Here is a 17,895-nt window from a genome sequence, read left to right on the forward strand (position 1 = left end):
AAAAGACTTGCTGTTGGGAAAATGTCCTGCTATCAGTGATTTCACTTCAAAAGTCTTTTTGTTAGGGTATGAAGATTCAGTCCCAGTGGAAGATAAAGAGATTGTAGTATTGTTAATGATTACGGGTAAGAAGAAAATCATGAAAAATAAAAGACAGAAACACATCTGAAAAGGGTGAAGTGGGGTAATGAATGAATGAAGTGAAGAGGAGGAAAGGAGAATATCTATAGGTTCATAGGTTCATACTAGGCTATCTGCCCTAGGGCATTTATAAGCCTAGCCAGAGTGTGTTTGGCTTTCCCCACCTTTTTGGATTAGTTAACTGTGCTTCTGTATAGTAGGTCACAGGAACAGGAATTAAGAGGCTTAAGAAAAGGAGGAGTAAATGGAGTACTGAGGGGAAAGGTTAGTAAAGTTGGAGCAAAATAAATAAATGAATGATATACAGAGGATTGGGGAAAATATTGGAGAGAGATATAGCATCTTAAATTAAAACTGCTATTCTAGTAACTGTTTTAAGTTTTGAATAAACATCTTGGGAACTCCAGGGGAGGGAAGGGGGATGTATATAATTTTAAAACATTTGATAAACAGAAACATAGTAAGGTAAAAAAAAAGTTTAGATTTGTAAAAGTATAGATGATAGTAAAAGTGTTGATAGGTTGGTGTATGAAGACACATTTATCAATGATAATCCAATGAAAAATGTCATGGATGAAAATAAAGATTTTAGATTATTACTGAGTCGTGAATAGAATAAGAATGACTGGAATGGAACAAACTAGATGTAATAATGTGTTGTGCATATTGTTGTTAAGTGTTCTTCCTTATTCCTTAATATCTCAAGTTGAGAAATAAAGTGGTTGATTTGAAGAAAAAAATTAATCTGATGCCTACATAGACGGGGAGAATCACTGCTGGATATTATCCTTGTGGACATGGTATAGAGTAATGTGTAAATGCCTACATCAGCACTAGGACACTGAATACCAGGACTGTGGAGGCACCAGTACCATCTTGGATTGCCTCAGGAAGGGTGCCCATAGTTTCTAAGTGGTGACCACAGATATGATCTTAAGTCTAGTAACTTAACCTGAGATGAGGATGGAGCCAGGGAATAAATGGAGTTTTAGAAATTGAAATGCCAATGACGTTGGATGCAAAAGAAAGCTGTCCCTTCACCTTGTTGCTAAATATGGAAGACCTCCCATCCTAGGATGAAAGCATTCCTGAAACTGGATCAGCACGAGCCTGAGCAAGTGAACTCTTCAATGTTAGAGATGCTTCTTTGCAGCAGATGTCAAGATATGACTGCTTACTGCCTCAGAATTTGGTACTTGAAGAAGACACCAGTTGGTACTTTTTTTTTTTGCATTTGTTGACCGGGCTAGTCTAACTGGATACATGTCCATTTTCAGTAGAGGCCCGGGGAGATAAGCTCCAAACTATGCTAAATAACAATATTACAAAGAATAAATGAAAAAATAAAACAGACAATAAAGACAGAAGACCAAAAAACACATCAATAAAACATTCATATACATTTTCTTCACTTATAGTATTTCAGCAAGTCTATTTTCCAATGTAAACATATTATTAGGTAAAGGGATATACACTTGTCTTAGAGAAAAGTAGGAAAAGTTGTTTAAAAGTTGTTTTTGTGTTAAATTGACTGTTTAGGCTACCCACTCAAGTGTGCTAGCCTGTGTAAAGCACTTACAGTGTTTTCCTATTAATTTCTGCTACTGTTCTGCAAAAAAAGAAAAAAAAAATCCTCGTTTCCAGCCTTTTCTGAGCTAGAATAGTCTAGATTTCAGGTTTTGCTGAATTCTGGGCTTTGGTTTAATTTCCTGTGTTGCCCATATCCTTACCTGGATAGGAGGAAGCTTCTCTGTTCACCAGTGAGAGTGGGGAGCTTTGAGCAGCCTATCTGTCCCTGGAGGAGTGGTCTCAGCCCAGAAACTAGTTGATTATTGGCCGTTTTGGACTAATTCCTAGCTCTTTCAAATTCCCTGCCTTAACACCCGCTTTTGAGCGATTTTGCACATAGCGCAACATTGCACAACGTAGCACAGCGTCATTTTGTTTTAAACTTTTCCTGGCTCCAAAGTCTGCTCTTCAAATTTTCCCTTAGAACTACTTAAACTCTCAAGGAAAGCACTGTGCTTCCCTCTTACAGTCCAATATTTACTCTAGATTCTCAGCAAATCTTTTGAACTACTCAAACTCGTCAGGAAAGCTCTCTACTTTCCTCCTACAATCCAGCACTTGCCCCAGCTTCACAGTAAACGCAAATAAACTATAAGCACTTACCCCCTCATACAAAACAGTAGTAATAGGCACTGGATTTTAAAAACTCTCCAGGCATGTCCAAAGTGCAGTTTCAGTCATACTCTCCGGTCCAGCTGGTGAACCTGGGAATCCTGAGGCAATGTTACAACTGCCTCATGTACACAGACAACCCCCTCCTCCTACCATCAACCTCTAATGTATGCGAGAGATGCAACTATACAGCCAAACTGGAGGCTACGCTCTCTCAACCCAAGATTGGTGCTGCCAGTCAGGTGGAGAAAGTAAACACATGCACCTCAAAACCAGTCACAAATAGACTAATCACACCTGAAAACATGCCACATAAACCCACAAAGATATACTCGGAGGCTCTAAATAAAAACTTGCCAAAACAACAGAGACGTCCTAAGCAGACATACAAGCACTCACTACCCAACACTAACCATACACATACCCCACATAGTCAGTGTGCCACACAGTCACAGCCCTTAAGGCCAAACAACACCAGTAATACACTAGTAATAGGTGACTATCGTCAGGCACACTGACGTTCCACTCACCAGACTGAACAAGGAGAAGGTCACTGTAAGTTGCCTGTCGAGTGCCAGGATCCGCCACATAACTCAAGCACTCAGGTCACTACACAGCAAGTACAAATACGACTCTGTCATTGTCTATGCTGGTGTAAACGACTTGAGATGTACCTCCCTGGATTACATGAAAAGAGACATAAAGGAGCTCTCTGATCATGTAGCCCAGACCGGTATGACCCTGACCCTGAGTAGCATCCTGCCTTCACCTAGAATGATGCCACAGTATAGAGGCAAAATGATTGACTTCAACAATTGGCTAAGCTACTAGTGTCATTCAAAGGGGATCCAGTGTCTGTCAGCCTGGGACGACATGCTAGACAAGCCACGTTGCTTCGCCAAGGATGGCTTGCACCTGTCACCCCTGGGCTTTCGAATACTGGCCAAGGCTCTTGCCACACACATAGTGCCTTTTTTAGGCAAGGCTCAAAAGACAAACCCACCTCCATAGACAACACAAAAAAAATAAAAAGCTAAAGGTAATGATACTCAACGCCAGAAGTCTAAACCTAAAGATGCACGCACTCATGGCACTCCTCAGTATGGAGCAAAACTATGTCTGTGCAGTGACAGAAACCTAGTTCAAGGCTCCTGAGAGCATCCCAGCATCCCAGCATTACCAGGATTCAACTCATATCATACTTTTCGGCCACAAAATTCGGACAAAAGCAACAAGGGAAGGGGTGTATCCATTTTCATCAAGGACACCCACATCTCCAGATTAGTGGCATTTCATGAAACATCGGAAACAATTCATGTGCAACGAACAGTGGGCAAAACTGCCTTCCAAGTCATAGACTGCTATAGATCACCCTCTCTGTCTCAGGACCCACACACGACCTTCCTGAGAACACTAGAGAATATGAAGATCCTACCAAACACCATAATATTGAGGGACTTCAACTACCCAAACATCGACTGGGTAAACTACCTACTCGAGTCCAAACACATTTGCCCAACGGTTTCTAGAATTCATCAACTCAAACGCCATGGAACAACTAGTCACTGTTCCTACAAGAGGGGAAAATACATTAGACCTAGTCATTACAAACATAAGGGATCAATGTTCCACACCGGAGGCAAATCCCTCATTGGTGAGATCGGACCACAAACTGATCACAATAGACATCCACATCCCAACCCCACCCCCAGCCAAGGAAACCACAGTGAAAAACCTCTCAAAAACAAACTTCACTCTCCTCAAGACAGAAGTAGGAAACTTCAAAGTCCCTGAGAAATTGGGAAATGTTACCCAGACCGCAGAATCTTATACGAACGCACTCTATATGCACCTACAGGAATGCATGGATCGTGCCATCACAAGTAAAACCAAGGCTCACTCCCCCAAAAATAGGAGACCAGTCTGGTGGACCCCAACCATAAACAAGCTTTACAACAAAAGGAGGAGACTACTACATAATAGGGCCAAAACCCAAAAAGGGAAGGCCACCCTGATCAGTATTAGCAAAAAACTTCACTCCACCATAAAAGCCTCAAAGGCAAACTTCGAAAGAAAAATTGCCAAAGACTCCAAAGATAATCACAAGGCATTCTTCAGTTACGTCAGGAACCTGGGAGGAAACACCCAGATCTGCTCAGAGCTAGTACAAAACAGCACAAAATACACGGAACCGACTGACATTGCCAACATTCTGGCTGTCAGGTTCAGTGCAAACCCCCCCTTCCCCCCAAAAGGGCCTGTGTCTATCCCGAATGAATGTAGTCCCCCAGATATCTCAGGCACACAGGTAAAAGCAGCCCTCTCCAAAGCTAAAAACACAGCGTCTATGGGACCGGACGGAATACCGGGCTGCGTCCTGCACGAGCTCCAGGAAGAACTAAACCCCCACTTAAATTCATTATTCCAACTCAGCCTTAAAACAGGTTATGCACCCAAGGAATGGCATACAGCAACAGTGATCCCTCTCCGTAAGGGTGGCCCCACAATGGATCCTGGGAACTATCGGCCCATAAGTCTGACTAACCTGATTTGCAAGGCTATGGAGCGTATCATTATGGATCCCATAAACAAAGACATCGGGAACCTCCAGACACTGGACCCTACCCAGTTTGGTTTTGTTAAAGGCAGATCCTGCCTCCTAAACCTGGTTGACTTTTCTGAAACAGTCACCAAAGCCATAAATGAGGGAAAGGCAGTCCACACTGCCTATCTGGACCTAGCTAAGGCTTTCAACACAATACCTCACTCTGGAATCATAAACAAACTAACCAGCTTAAACATCAACCCGTATGTCGCAATATGGGTTGCAAACTGGCTTACTGATAGAACGTACGTGGTCAAGGTTGGAAATGCCATGTCCGACTCTAAACATGTTACAAGTGGAGTCCCACAGGGCTCAGTCCTGGGGCCCCTCTTGTTCGGTATATATTTCTCTGAAGTACAGGCCAGCACAAAAGGACTGTGGCTTACCAAGTTCGCCGATGATTGCAAACTGGGAGCCATAATAGACTCCCCAGCCAACACAAGCATCCTCCAAAAGGGTCGTACGGAGACAGATGCCTGGTGTCAAAGCCATGGCCTCAAACTTAACGCCAAAAAATGCATAGTCATCCCCTTTGGGAAAAACAAGGTGCCCACTAATTACCACATAGGAAGTAACCCACTAAGTACAGAAGAAGTAACTGAGGATCTGGGGACCCAGGTTGATAGTAACCTCTCCTTCGACAATCACATTGCCAAAATAGTCAGAAAATCCATCTATATTACCCATCTTATAACTAAAGGGTTCTCGTCTAGATCTAGAGAGGTCATTGTGCCCCTATACTCATCACTCATCAGACCCATAATTGAGTATGTACCTTACTAGGCACCTGCAGCAGCTGGAGAGACCCCAAAGGTTCCTTACCAAAAGGATCATGGGCCTCAAACAGTTGCCCTATGCAACTAGGCTAAAGAAACTTCAGCTCTACTCAGTTGCTTACCGCCTGCTCAGAGGCAACCTCTGCCTGACTTACAAGGCCATGTCCAACCCAGAATTAATGGACATGCTCCACCTTAAAAAAACAAATCCATTAGAGCCACATGCTCCTCGAACTTAAACCTCAGCACAGCAATAAATAGGACATGCTGGGGGGATAGATTCATATCCCAAAGGCTTCCCACACTCTGGAATAAAATCCCAATTCATGTAAGACAAAGCCCCTTGCTGGCCCTCTTCAAGAGAAATCTTGATGACTGGATGGGAAACTAAGTTTGCACCTGGGATCACTCTAGTGGCGCTACTGGACAGAGGATCTAGAAGTTAAATTATAAGGGTGGAGAGAGCCAAACACATTTTCGGCTAGGCTTATAAATGCTCTATGGCAGATAGTCTAGTATAAACCTATGAAAGGTAAGATAGATTAAGGTGGTTATTGGGTATGTTCAGGATTATACCCACTAGTAAAACAGAAAGGAATACATATAAGACTGAAATACAGGTGTCTGGAGTAGGGGGAATTTTCTTATTTTATGTAATACAGGGTAGTTTGCAGGCACTAGAAGACTGGAAAGCCAAACTGCGACATTAGTAATCAGGTTTGGTTATTGAATGAGGGTGAAAACAGTGATGCTACAGTTGGTTTTAATCTGGGTTAGTGCATGGACATAGCCATTGGATTTTAAGGAGTAGTTTTATTTGATTCTTGAAGAGGGTAATGATGAAAGTAATTGTCGATTGCTGGGAAGCCTGTTCCAGATTCTCCCAATCAAGTTTACACAGCAACAAAGAACTGTGTAGCAGCACCATGGGGATTAGGGAGGCACAGCAACAACTTGAAGTTTTTCTCCAGATGCATTGTTCTAATTCCTGCAACATTTAGTTCTAGAGGTGCAAAGATAAATTACTTATCAAGTCCATTGTTTTTAAGGTGGGGGGGGAGTACAGCCTTATCCATGCTGTCATGCTTAATGCCACATCCTCCCTTACCTCCTTACATTACTAAAGTTCAATAGACTGCATAAAATGCAACCAATAAGGCAACTCTGCAGAACCAAAACTCATAATGCTACATTACATTCATATATTACAATGATAACATTTAAGTTTCATAGACAATTTTCTAAATTTCAATGGCATTTCCACTGTTATCTGTACTTAAACATTACAGACATTTAACTTAATAAGTAATGGACTGGCAAACTAAAATACCACAAAAACATAATGTAAAGGCAACTGTTTTACCTTCCTCAGGATTGCAGGTATTTTGTAAAAATGCAGAATCCTGGCATTCCTTACTGTTATTATGCAATGGCTTACATCTTATAATTTTTTTTTTGGTGACTAGTCTTGACATGTTGTCATGTAATATCAGAACTCTGTGTGTGGCTCATTCACCCGTCAGGCCTCTTGGACCTACATAGCCACTAGAAAATGAAAGCATTAAACACACCTAAGGCTGATGTTGATTTGTCCAACTTACCGTGTCTTGCACCTCTACAGCTATTCCTTTACGCCTCATAAACTTTAGCACCTGGGGATCAATTCTTTCAGCTCTATCTCCTGTACCCAAAACCAGGATTTCTGACAAGAGAAAATGGTGTGGTTATTTCTTAAAACTAATTTTATCTGTACAATGTTTTATGATACGTTAAATCCAATGTTTTATGATGCGTTAAATCCAAAGATATGTTAATTACTTCTATGTAGTCATTATTAAATTACTACAGTTCTAGTCCTTATTAGGCAGTGTTCTACTCTGTATACTTAGTAGCTTGCATGTGATGCTCTAGTTGCCCCATCCCCACTGAGAAAGTCATGAAGGGAGACTTGGGGGTGCCATAGCAGACTTTAAACAAGAAACATTATCACGTATGACAGGCAATCTTACATTTATATAATGGAAAATACATCATACCCACACAATCTCAGTTGGAAATATTATACATTGCAAACCAAGCTGGCAACTGTAGCTGGAAACATTATACATCAGTTATAATATATCCAGTCATTGTCAATCAGCCATTACATAGCTCATTCAATTCCTGCCTTCTTTAAACCTTATTCCTCCTCTGCATGTATTAATCCAACACTTCCCATTGTTCCCTATGTAATTTGCTCCGACCCCTTTCTAAAGATCCCAATTCCAGTTTTTTTATCTCTGTTACAATCTTTGCTACTGTGAAGAAATTAGACACTTATTTGTGCTAGCATGTCTGGCTGAGATTTTTACATAATTTTAGATTAACCTGTGTATTAGCCAGCATGACTAGCTATGATATTGTAAATATGTTCTTACATGTTGATTTGACATGTTGATTTATAATTGGTTTGTACAGATTGTTTTAAAAACTTCAACAGTGTCTTTTTACATTTCTAACTGCATGTTTGTGAAGAAAGATTCTAAAGGTGAACCAGATTCAGCTGATCTGCAGATGATGTCATCAGAATGTTGACAGTTGCTATATGTTACTGTCAGAAGCTGAAAGGCATGAAGGAACTTTAGATAACAGCTGTTGGTTAATTTTCAAAATATGAAATCAAAATTTAGAACTGGAATAGTTACGACAATTAGGCCAATCTAAAAGAGACTGCTGAAGACAGAGGAGATCAATTACAGTTGTCAGTTACAGAACCCATTTGTTAGTTGTCAGTTAACAGCCAGTTGTTCACAGATGTACTATGCAGTGGATACACAAAAGGAGTCACCAAGAACTGCAAGCCTGCCTTTGCTCTGTTGCAGTAATCTAGTTTAGTTCAGGAAGAGTGTTCTTTAGTCAGATAGGAAAATTATAACTAATCAGTTAGACTTTTTCTAAATGTTGGATTTTTATCCTACAGTATTGATTTTATTTTCCTGGTGATTGAGTTCTGTTTGTTTATTGGGAAAAATAAGTTATGTACCTACCATAACATTCCATGTTAGTTGTCTTCATCTCGCCTTCCCTTCTTGCTGTTTGGGTTCGGAGCCGATCCTTGGCTCCGACTCGGCCATCTTCTATAGCTCGAGAGCTGTTTACTGGTTCGAGGCTACCCCTTATCCCAGAATGCCCAGCGTCAGCTACCCAGATCTTGTTTGTGATAGCGCACACTAGACATACGTAGAGTAACGAGTTACCTAAAAACTGGTTGTCCAATACACCTAAATAAGGAAAGAGTCATAAATTACCTGGCATGTGAAGTAATAAAAGATACTCAGCCAGTGAAAACAAAAAAGGAACTCCTCTCAATCCTCTAGGAAGGGGGAAAGAGGGAGGGACAAAAGAAGGAAGGCGAGATGAAGACAACTAACATGGAACGTTATGGTAGGTACATTCTTGCTGTTTGGGACAGCGTCCCTAGCACCTAAAATCCCGGGTGGCTCATTGGAACAGACTCTTCAGAACAGTAGAACCATGAAGCTCTGCTCCAGGAGACCATATCCACCTTGTAATGAGAGATAAAAGTGTGAGGGTTTGCCCAAGTGGCAGCTGCACAGATTGAGTCTATGGGCAACCTAGACTGAAAGGCTACAGAGGTGGCTAATGCTCTAGTGGAATGACCTTTTGGTTTAGCTGGTAGCTCTTTATTTTGTAACTGATAAATAAAGGCAATAGTATCAGATAACCATCTGGATAAGGTCACCTTAGAAACTGGAAGGCCTTGTTTGTTGAAAGCATAAGAAAGAAATAACTGGTCTGACTTTCTTAGTTCCTTAGTTCTATGGAGGTAAAAACGCAATTCTCTGTGCACATCCAGTTGGTGGAGCTTGTATTCTGCCTTATTGCTGTGATTAGGAAAGAAAACTGGGAGATCTATGGATTGATTTAAATTGTTCTCTGAGCAGACTTTAGGAATAAAGGATGGATTGGTCCTCAGAGAAACTCTGTCCTTGTGAAACACCAGGTAAGGAGGACGAACACATAGCGCTTGAATTTCCTGAGACAATCTAGCTGAAGTGATAGCAACCAGAAAAAGTGTCTTCCAAGAAAGAAATTTTAAGGAACATGATGCTGCCGGTTCAAAGGGAGGCAAAATTAAGGAAGCTAAAACTAAACTGTGATCCCAAGGAGGAGGAGGATCTCTAACTGGGGGTCTAAGAAGAGATGTTTCTCTCATAAAGGCCTTGCAGAGCTTATGAGACATTATGCTAGAATTAAACATACCGATATGAAAATTAGAAATGGCAGCTAGTTGTACTCTAATGGTAGCGGATGCCGCACCAGACTGAAAGAGTTGTGCTAGAAATTCAAGAATTTCATGGACTGGGGCTGAGAAAGGATCCAAATTTCTAGATTCTGCTCAGTAAGAAAACCGTTTCAATTTACTAGCATACATTTTCCTCGTAGTAGACTTGTGTGAGGAAACAATAATATCACGGACTGCTGGGGAGATATTGGAAAGCCTAGCTAAGGTTGGAAGTGGAGTAACCAAGCTGTGAGCTGGAGAGTTTGAAGGGATTCGTGCAACCCACCTGATTGATGAATCAGAAGATCTGGAACCGGGTCCAGAAGGTGGAGGTGCTGGAACGGGAACCATATCTGTCGAGGCCAATATGGGGCCATGAGGATCATTTTGCAACCCAATGATTTTGCTTTCTGTATGAGTCTTGGTATTAGGGGAAAAGGGGGAAAAGCGTAAAGGAGTCCCTGAGGCTAATCGTGGACAAGAGCATCTCTGGGTATATGACCTGGAAGAGGAAGTAGGGAGAAGTAGCTGCTGCATTTGTTGTTAGAGGAGTGGCAAATAGGTCGCAGCAAGACTGTCTCCATTTGCGGAAGATAAGATCCGCAACTTCCTGATTCAGAGACCACTCGTGAGGCACGAGGATAGCTCTGCTGAGCCTGTCCGCTATGACGTTGGATTTCCCAGGGATGTGTGTTGCTATCAGAAAACGTTGGGAGGAAATCACCCATTGCCACAGTCTGAGTGCTTCTCGACACAAGGGGTAAGACCTGGCCCCGCCCTGTTTGTTGATGTACCACACCACTGACATGTTGTCCGTTTGGATTGCAATGGTCCCGGAAGAAAGAGAGTCTTGAAGGGCTTGCAACACTAGGAGCACCGCTCTCATTTCTACTACACTGATATGCAGATGGTACTCATGAGGTTGCAAAGTGTCTTGGATTGTCCTGCCTAGATAACGCCCCCCCCCCACCCTATCAGGGAGGCATCCGTGGTCACTATGGCTACCGGAGGGGGTTGTATGAAAGGTCTGCCCTGAATTACTAGTGGGGAGACCATCCAACATGAAAGGTGCCTTTTGCATGTTTCTGTGATCAGGATCATGTGAGACATGGGTAGCTCCTGGAAAGACCACTGCGTGAAAAGAAGCCACTGAAGGATTCTCGTGTGGAAATGCGCTAATGTGACAAGAAGAATGGCAGCTGCCATGGAGTCTAGAGCTTGGAGGACATATCTGACTTGAATCCTTTTGCTCTGCATTAGAATTAACACTTGTTGACAAATAGTGGAAACTCTTTCCTGTGGTAATCTTGCAAACATTTATTTTGTGTTTAATTCTGCTCCTATGTAATGTGATAGACTGACAGGGCAACAAGGATTTTTCAAAATGTACTGTAATGCCTAGTTGAGTGCATGATGTGATTGTATAATCCCGTGCCTCTAAGAGCTGATGCCTGGTGGTAGCAGTCAGGGGCCAGTCGTCTAGATACGGAAACACCTGGAATCCTTGATGCCTCAGGTGAGCCATGACTACTGCCATACACTTGGTGAACACCCTGGGGGCTGAGGTGACACCAAAGGGCAGAGCTCTGAACTGGTAATAACTGGCACCTATCCAGAAGCGAAGAAATCTCCTGGAGCATCTGTCCATCTTGATATGGTAGTATGCGTCCTGAAGATCTATCGAGCACACCCAATTGTCCTGACTGGAACTTCTCTTTTTGTACAGATTTGTTCAATCTGCTGAGATCCAGTATTGGTCTCCAGTCCACTGTCTTTTTTTGGTACTAAAAAGAATCTTGAGTAAGTTCCGGATCCTAGTTGGTCTGCAGGACTTTTTGAGTGGCTCTTTTTTCTAGCAGTCTTGAAACTTCTGTGACTGCTTGATCCCTTAGATTGGGTGGGACATCTGGGATGGGCTTTTTTTTTGTTTCTATGGTGAATTGATGGAAGGGAATTTTGTAACCTCCGGATATAATGGATACTACCCATCTGTCTATTGTTATATTTTGCCAGGCTTTTGGGTACAGCGAACGTCTTCCCCCGACTGCCTCCAGAGGTGAGCAGTCGGGCAACCCTTCAGGGATGCTGGAAGGGCTTGGCAGAGAAGGTTTCTCTGTCACCCTGCTTTTGCGGTCCCCCTCTGCCACGAGGGTAGCGTCTGTTATTGTTGTTTCCCCCTCTCCCCTGGGGGAAAAAATCACCATGTGTGTCAGGCAAGGGTCCCTGGGATTTTTGGAACCACATCTTTCCGCTCTTCTGACCCTTGGGATAAGGTCTGGAAGGGGTGGAAAAATGGACTCCCATGGCACAGAGAGTCTTGCCTTCCTGCTCACACCTGGTCAATGGGTCTTTCACCTGAGGCCCAAAGAGAAAGGAGCCATCAAAGGTAGTACTGGTGAAGGACGCTCGAAAGGGTTCCGCAAACTGACACAGCTGCATCCGAGCATGTCTCCTGAGAGGCACACCTGTCCCTGCAGCTCTGCTCACTCCATCGGCTGCATAGGAAATCAGCCTCATGGAGGAGTTGACTATGGAATTAAGAGTCGCAAGCTGAGAAGCTAATTTGGCTGGTACTCCCTCAGCTGTAAGGATCTTGAAGGGTATCTCCAAGCTCTTTCAGAAGATCCCTTTGAAGACATGTAAAATGGCATAGATAGTTCAGGGACCTCATTGAAAAGGTCGCTGAAGCAAACATTCACTTTCCATATCTGTCCATCGTCCGAGACTCTTTGTTTGGAGGATAAACAAATGAAGAGGTTTCAGCTAACTCTTTCTTGGTGACTGCTGCTACCACCATGGCATCAACGGGCACACCTTTGGAGAGGAATTGTTTGTCCTGGGGGGCTGTAATAAATTTGTTTGGTCTCCTCAAAGTAGGTTCCACAGAATCTGGAGCTGACCAAGCCTTTCGAGCCACTACAGACATGAGTGGATCGAAAGGAGGAGATACCCAGGAGGTGGAAGGTCGGGAACCGAATGCGCCCAGGTATACAGACTCGTCCTTGGTAGGGGCTAGGGAAGTCCAGTCCCTCCTCTGTCTAAGCATTCCAAGGATGTCCAAAAAGGAAACATCTTCAGAGGGGGACCTTGGGGACCCTTCTGATTCATCCATGTCTGTATCTGAGGTGACAGACTCAGGGGAGTCTATGTGCTTCCTCTTGCACTTCTTCCGGGGAGGCTCTTCCGAGTGATCAGGGGAGGCTTCGGAAGAAAAGGGATCACCCAATGGAGTGCCCTGGGGCATAGGTTCCCTACGCTTGGGGCCTGGAGGAGGAGTAGAGGTTGGAACAGACACCACGGGGGGAGGAGCCGATGGAGCTGGCAGTAGAGCTGTTTCGGAGGACAGCACACTCCACATGACCTCGAAGGCATCCCGACCTCTAGGCAAAGAAAGCTCTGGCTCCAAAGAAACAGGAGTCCTTCTCCACGTTGAGGGTGATGGCTCCAAGGCCGATGTTGGAGCCGAGCTCACCTGTGCCGAAGCTCAGAGTGGGAGAACAGGGTCGGACAAGGGTCCAATGGCACTCCCCCCCCCCCCTCGGAGCAGACAAGAGAGCCCCGGCGCCCAGATCTCTCGAAAGAAGGTACAATCGAGGTAATCGGAGCCAATGTCGGAACCAAAGGAGAGATGATGATCGGTGCCAATGGTTCTACTACCTGTGGATCCATGGTCTCTGGCTCCAAGCTAAATGTAGTCAGAGGAGGAACAGAAATAGAGGCGATTGGAGCAGATACCTGTTAAAGTGGGCTGGACAGTAATTTTGCCAGTGCCCGTGACTTAAGCAACCTACTTACTACTCTCTCCACATCATGATCAGATAATCTAGAGGATCGAGAGGAGTGGGAAGAATGGTGGCTACGTTCATTCTGTAACAAGGTTGACTGAGGTGCCGAATGGATGGACTCTAAGAATGGAGACTTCAGTCTCTTATGGCTCCGAGACAGCTCCGAAATAGCAGATGGAGCCGATGGAGGAGTTGCCTTGTCAATGCCAGCCGGCACCGACATACTTGGTTGGGTCAAGTAAAGGAGTCATCTCCGAAGGTGGAGCCGACGGCTTGGCAGACTTAGGGGATTTCGCTGGCTGAGAACTTTTAGCCGGGGAATCCTGAGGCTTCAATAAACCCCAAAGGATTAACTTGTTTTTGCGCTCCTGCAGTACCCTTGGACTAAAAGCGTGACATATAGAACAGGAGTCCTGCAGGTGAACAGCACCCAGACAATATACACAACTAGTGTGCCCATCTGAGACATTTTCTGACAGCATGAGTCACACTTTTTGAAGCCAGATACCTTGGTATCTTTAGACATTTTCCTAACAACCACCACAACAACAAGAAAAAACTATACTACAAAACTAAGAAACAGTCTTTTTTTTTTTTTTACAGTAAAGAAACAGAAAGGAGAGCCTCTAATTTAAATGGCTGTCCTAAGGGGGGTGGGGGGACTCTCTAATTTAAACGAGTTCAGGGGAAACAGAAGGCCTGCGAGTTATGGAGCAATGGCCAACAAAGATACAACACACAAGAAAGCGATAAGGGATAAAGTAATATATCTAGGCAAAAACTTGACAAAATCCTTGACAAATTTTTACGAATAAACAGCAATTATAATAATAGAAAAAAACAATACTAAACCTGAGCCAGTAACGAAGCAACCTCACAGCTGAAGCGGCAAATGAGATCTGGGTAGCTGACGCTGGGCATTCTGGGATAAGGGGTAGCCTCATGCCAGTAAACAGCTCTTGAGCTATAGAAGATGGCCGATTCGGAGCTGAGGATCAGCTCCGAACCCAAACAGCAAGAATGAAGGCGAGATGGACAACTTAACATTTACTGTTTTACAATTTTAATCATTTTTAATCATTATTAAATATTTTTTATTAACTTACATTGTGGCTGGTCAGTCAGTGTTTGCTTTAGTGATTTGAGAGTGCTTATAAATGCCTTGATAACTTCCTGAGCCACTCTGAAAGTTTGGCTGCTTAGGTCATTTGCTCTACTATTTGTTTTAATATTTAATTTTCATAATTAGACACCCCTTTAAAAGGGCATGCAGACACTCTGATTGGTGGCAGCATTACCATATTCTTTTGGGGAAGGGACACAGCTGGAAATCTGTGTCAGGCTTTCCCAGAAGTGTTTGGATGTGTGAGATTTAATTTATTTAAGTGTGAGTGTATCAGAGGTCTTAAACTGGGGCACATTGCTCTAGAGTATGTAATAAGGAGTTACATTAGGGGTAGACAGAAGTCTACAGTCCAGTCCCAAGTTATAGAGCATGTTCCTGTTGTGCTCTTAGGGGAAAACTGTGAAATATTACTTCTGTTTAAGTGATAGTCTCACACTGGAGTCAGTAGTGAGGATTGAAGCTCCTTAGTTACTGACCTAAGATAGTAGGGGACGTCACATTATTTGGTGCTAGTTCAGTGGTATATTATCTTGACGTCACATTAAATTGGTGCCAGAGGTGTAGGATTTTTAATTAGACTTCAGTAGCCTCTGGGTAGTTGTCATTAAGATGTGTACTCTCAACAGCCACAAAGTAAACCTACAGAATCTCAGTTCACCACAGTTTTATTTATTTTTATTTAGCTAATTCGGGACAGCAGGCAAAGATGTCAGTGCTTTCGTCCGCTAATGCAGTGTTCACTAATCAAACTTCGATTAGTGAACACTGCATTAGCGGACAAAAGTGCTTAATGTATGTTGTAATATAAATATTTTTTTCGCTGTCATGGATTTTTGCTGCAACAGGTTTACAAGGATTTACTAAATATTCTACACTGAAGATTCGTTTCCAGTTCTTCCTGACTCCATTGGTACTATAGTGTTGTTGTTTGTTTTTATACCTTACCTCGTGGTGGACAGTTTTGCACTGTTATAGTTTTTCTGGAAATGGAAGATTTTTCAGAGAAACAAGATGATATTGGTACACAAATAGAGAATAGCAGCATGAACTTAATGGATGTTTCCACGTACAGCATTCCATTTGAATTGGCTTCTGCAATGAAATTGTTTAACACAGCTGTTGAAAAAACACAGGATTTGTTTCACAGACTAAGCCATTCTACTCCCAGCAGTAGTTGCATTGAAAACTCTACATCTAATCTGCCTAATGATCCACAATATTGTGCACGCAGAAAATCACGCTACTGAAGCTTGCTTCATTAATAGACTGTTGTCTCCTAACATTTCTAACCCCTTTATTGGTCTGGATGGTATTAATGACTCCAATTTGGATATACATACTGACCCTAAACAAGTTACTCCGGGTCATTGCAGACATTTAATTTTTAAATTGGAGAAGCTTCTTACTGTTTACAAGAGCATCGAGTATGACATTCTATATCTCTCTACTTGTAGAGATCTTAAAGTTATACCTCAAGGCCTTAGGATGAGTCAATTCCCCAATGGCATTAATAAGGCCAGCGATCTTTACACTTCCCTTTGTTCAGTTTTTAACTCAGCCGGCTTGGAAATGCTTAAGTTACTGATAGGACACTATCAAAGAAAACTGAACGCTATGAGCGAGGATATCACTGCACTTAACTCTGCTATACTGGGGCATGTGTTCTTTCAACAAGAGAGAAAAGAATGGTTATTTTTAGAAGGGAAGTTATCTAGACATGTGGCCATCCTGATTAGTAAAATGAAAAAGAAACTTTATAGGGACATTCAGCAATATAAGTATGATAATGCTTACCCGCTTAAAACCAGCGGTATTAAGTTTAAAAGACCTTTTGCTTCTAATAATGGACTTTCTAGTTCAAGTCATGTTTAACTCTTCGCATTTGGCACAGAATGTGAATGTTTGTGAAAAAGCACAGGATTTGTTTAATAAAAATTGTAAAGAAGCACCCATCGTATTTCCTTTGAATAGTAACAATAGAGATGAAGAAGCTGGGAGTTCTCCTGTTAAAGTTAACGGTTCTTGTGCCCAGAGTGAACCGTTACCGCAAAGTTTGTTGATTTCAAGTCACAACACTCTCGAGTGCTTTGTCTCATGCAGTTAAGAGACAAAGCACTAGTTTCGAGAGGCTTTTAACAAATCCCAACCACTTTACTGTTAAAAATACATTCCCAGCACAAAATGGACAGTTCAAACATATAGACAGTGTTGATCCCATTGCTTCCACTAGGGCGGATCATTTTTTATTGTTCAGCCCCACGACCAGACAGAGTCCTATGATGTTTTCCAGAGGAAGGAGTCGAGGCAGAGTGAGAGGGAAAGCGAGAGGGAGAGGCAGAAGCAGAGCAAGAGGACAGAGACATTTTTAACTGCTTCTAACAACCCGTTTCCTGACCTTGTACACACCCAAGACATTTTTAATCTTACAGACAATACTATTGATGAACACTGTTTAAACTGTTTACGCAAAGGCTTGAACTTCATTCCCTCACAAAGGGCTTCTGTTACTAATGTTTTAATACATCTTAAGCTTTTTTGCAGAAAACTTAACTTAAAACTGTCCAGGGTATTGGGTGACACCCCTAGTTTTAATTACAAGAGAACTAGGTCTTTGAAGAATCTTTTTGAAAAAACATCCCTTTCTCTTCTTAGTTGCCCTCTTCAAATGACAGGGATGTACAACTGTGACAAATGTGTTTGCTGCCCTTTTATTGCTTTGGGTGCTACTTTCCAACTTCCCAATCCCAAGTTTCTGATACAGTTTAGTGATTATTTTGAATGTAATAGCACTAACGTTGTCTACCTAGGAGTGTGTGATGAATGCTCTGCCTTCTATGTAGGCAAAACTACTACAAAAACTTAGTGATCGCATTAAGGAACACCGTCAGGCTATAAAGAAAGGTGAATGGAAAAATGCTTTGGCTAGACACAGACTTTCTAGCTCCCAATGCAGCAGATTTTTGTTCCTAGTAGTACTTGATAAATGCTACCAGACT

General features: G+C 42.6%; 1 protein-coding gene across 1 annotated transcript in view; it reads right to left on the reverse strand.

Annotated features, from left to right (window-relative positions):
- NDUFAF3 (NADH:ubiquinone oxidoreductase complex assembly factor 3) overlaps positions 1 to 17,895 on the reverse strand; it is a 439,874-nt gene that overhangs the window by 134,340 nt on the left and 287,639 nt on the right. Inside the window, exon 4 of the mRNA XM_044078745.1 lies at positions 7,305 to 7,405. Coding sequence (XP_043934680.1) covers positions 7,305 to 7,405 — 101 coding nt within the window. The remainder of the gene's footprint in view (positions 1 to 7,304; positions 7,406 to 17,895) is intronic.

The sequence above is a fragment of the Protopterus annectens genome, chromosome 7.part1 (assembly GCF_019279795.1).
Source record: "Protopterus annectens isolate FY-2018-M chromosome 7.part1, PAN1.0, whole genome shotgun sequence".
NCBI lineage: Eukaryota > Metazoa > Chordata > Ceratodontiformes > Protopteridae > Protopterus > Protopterus annectens.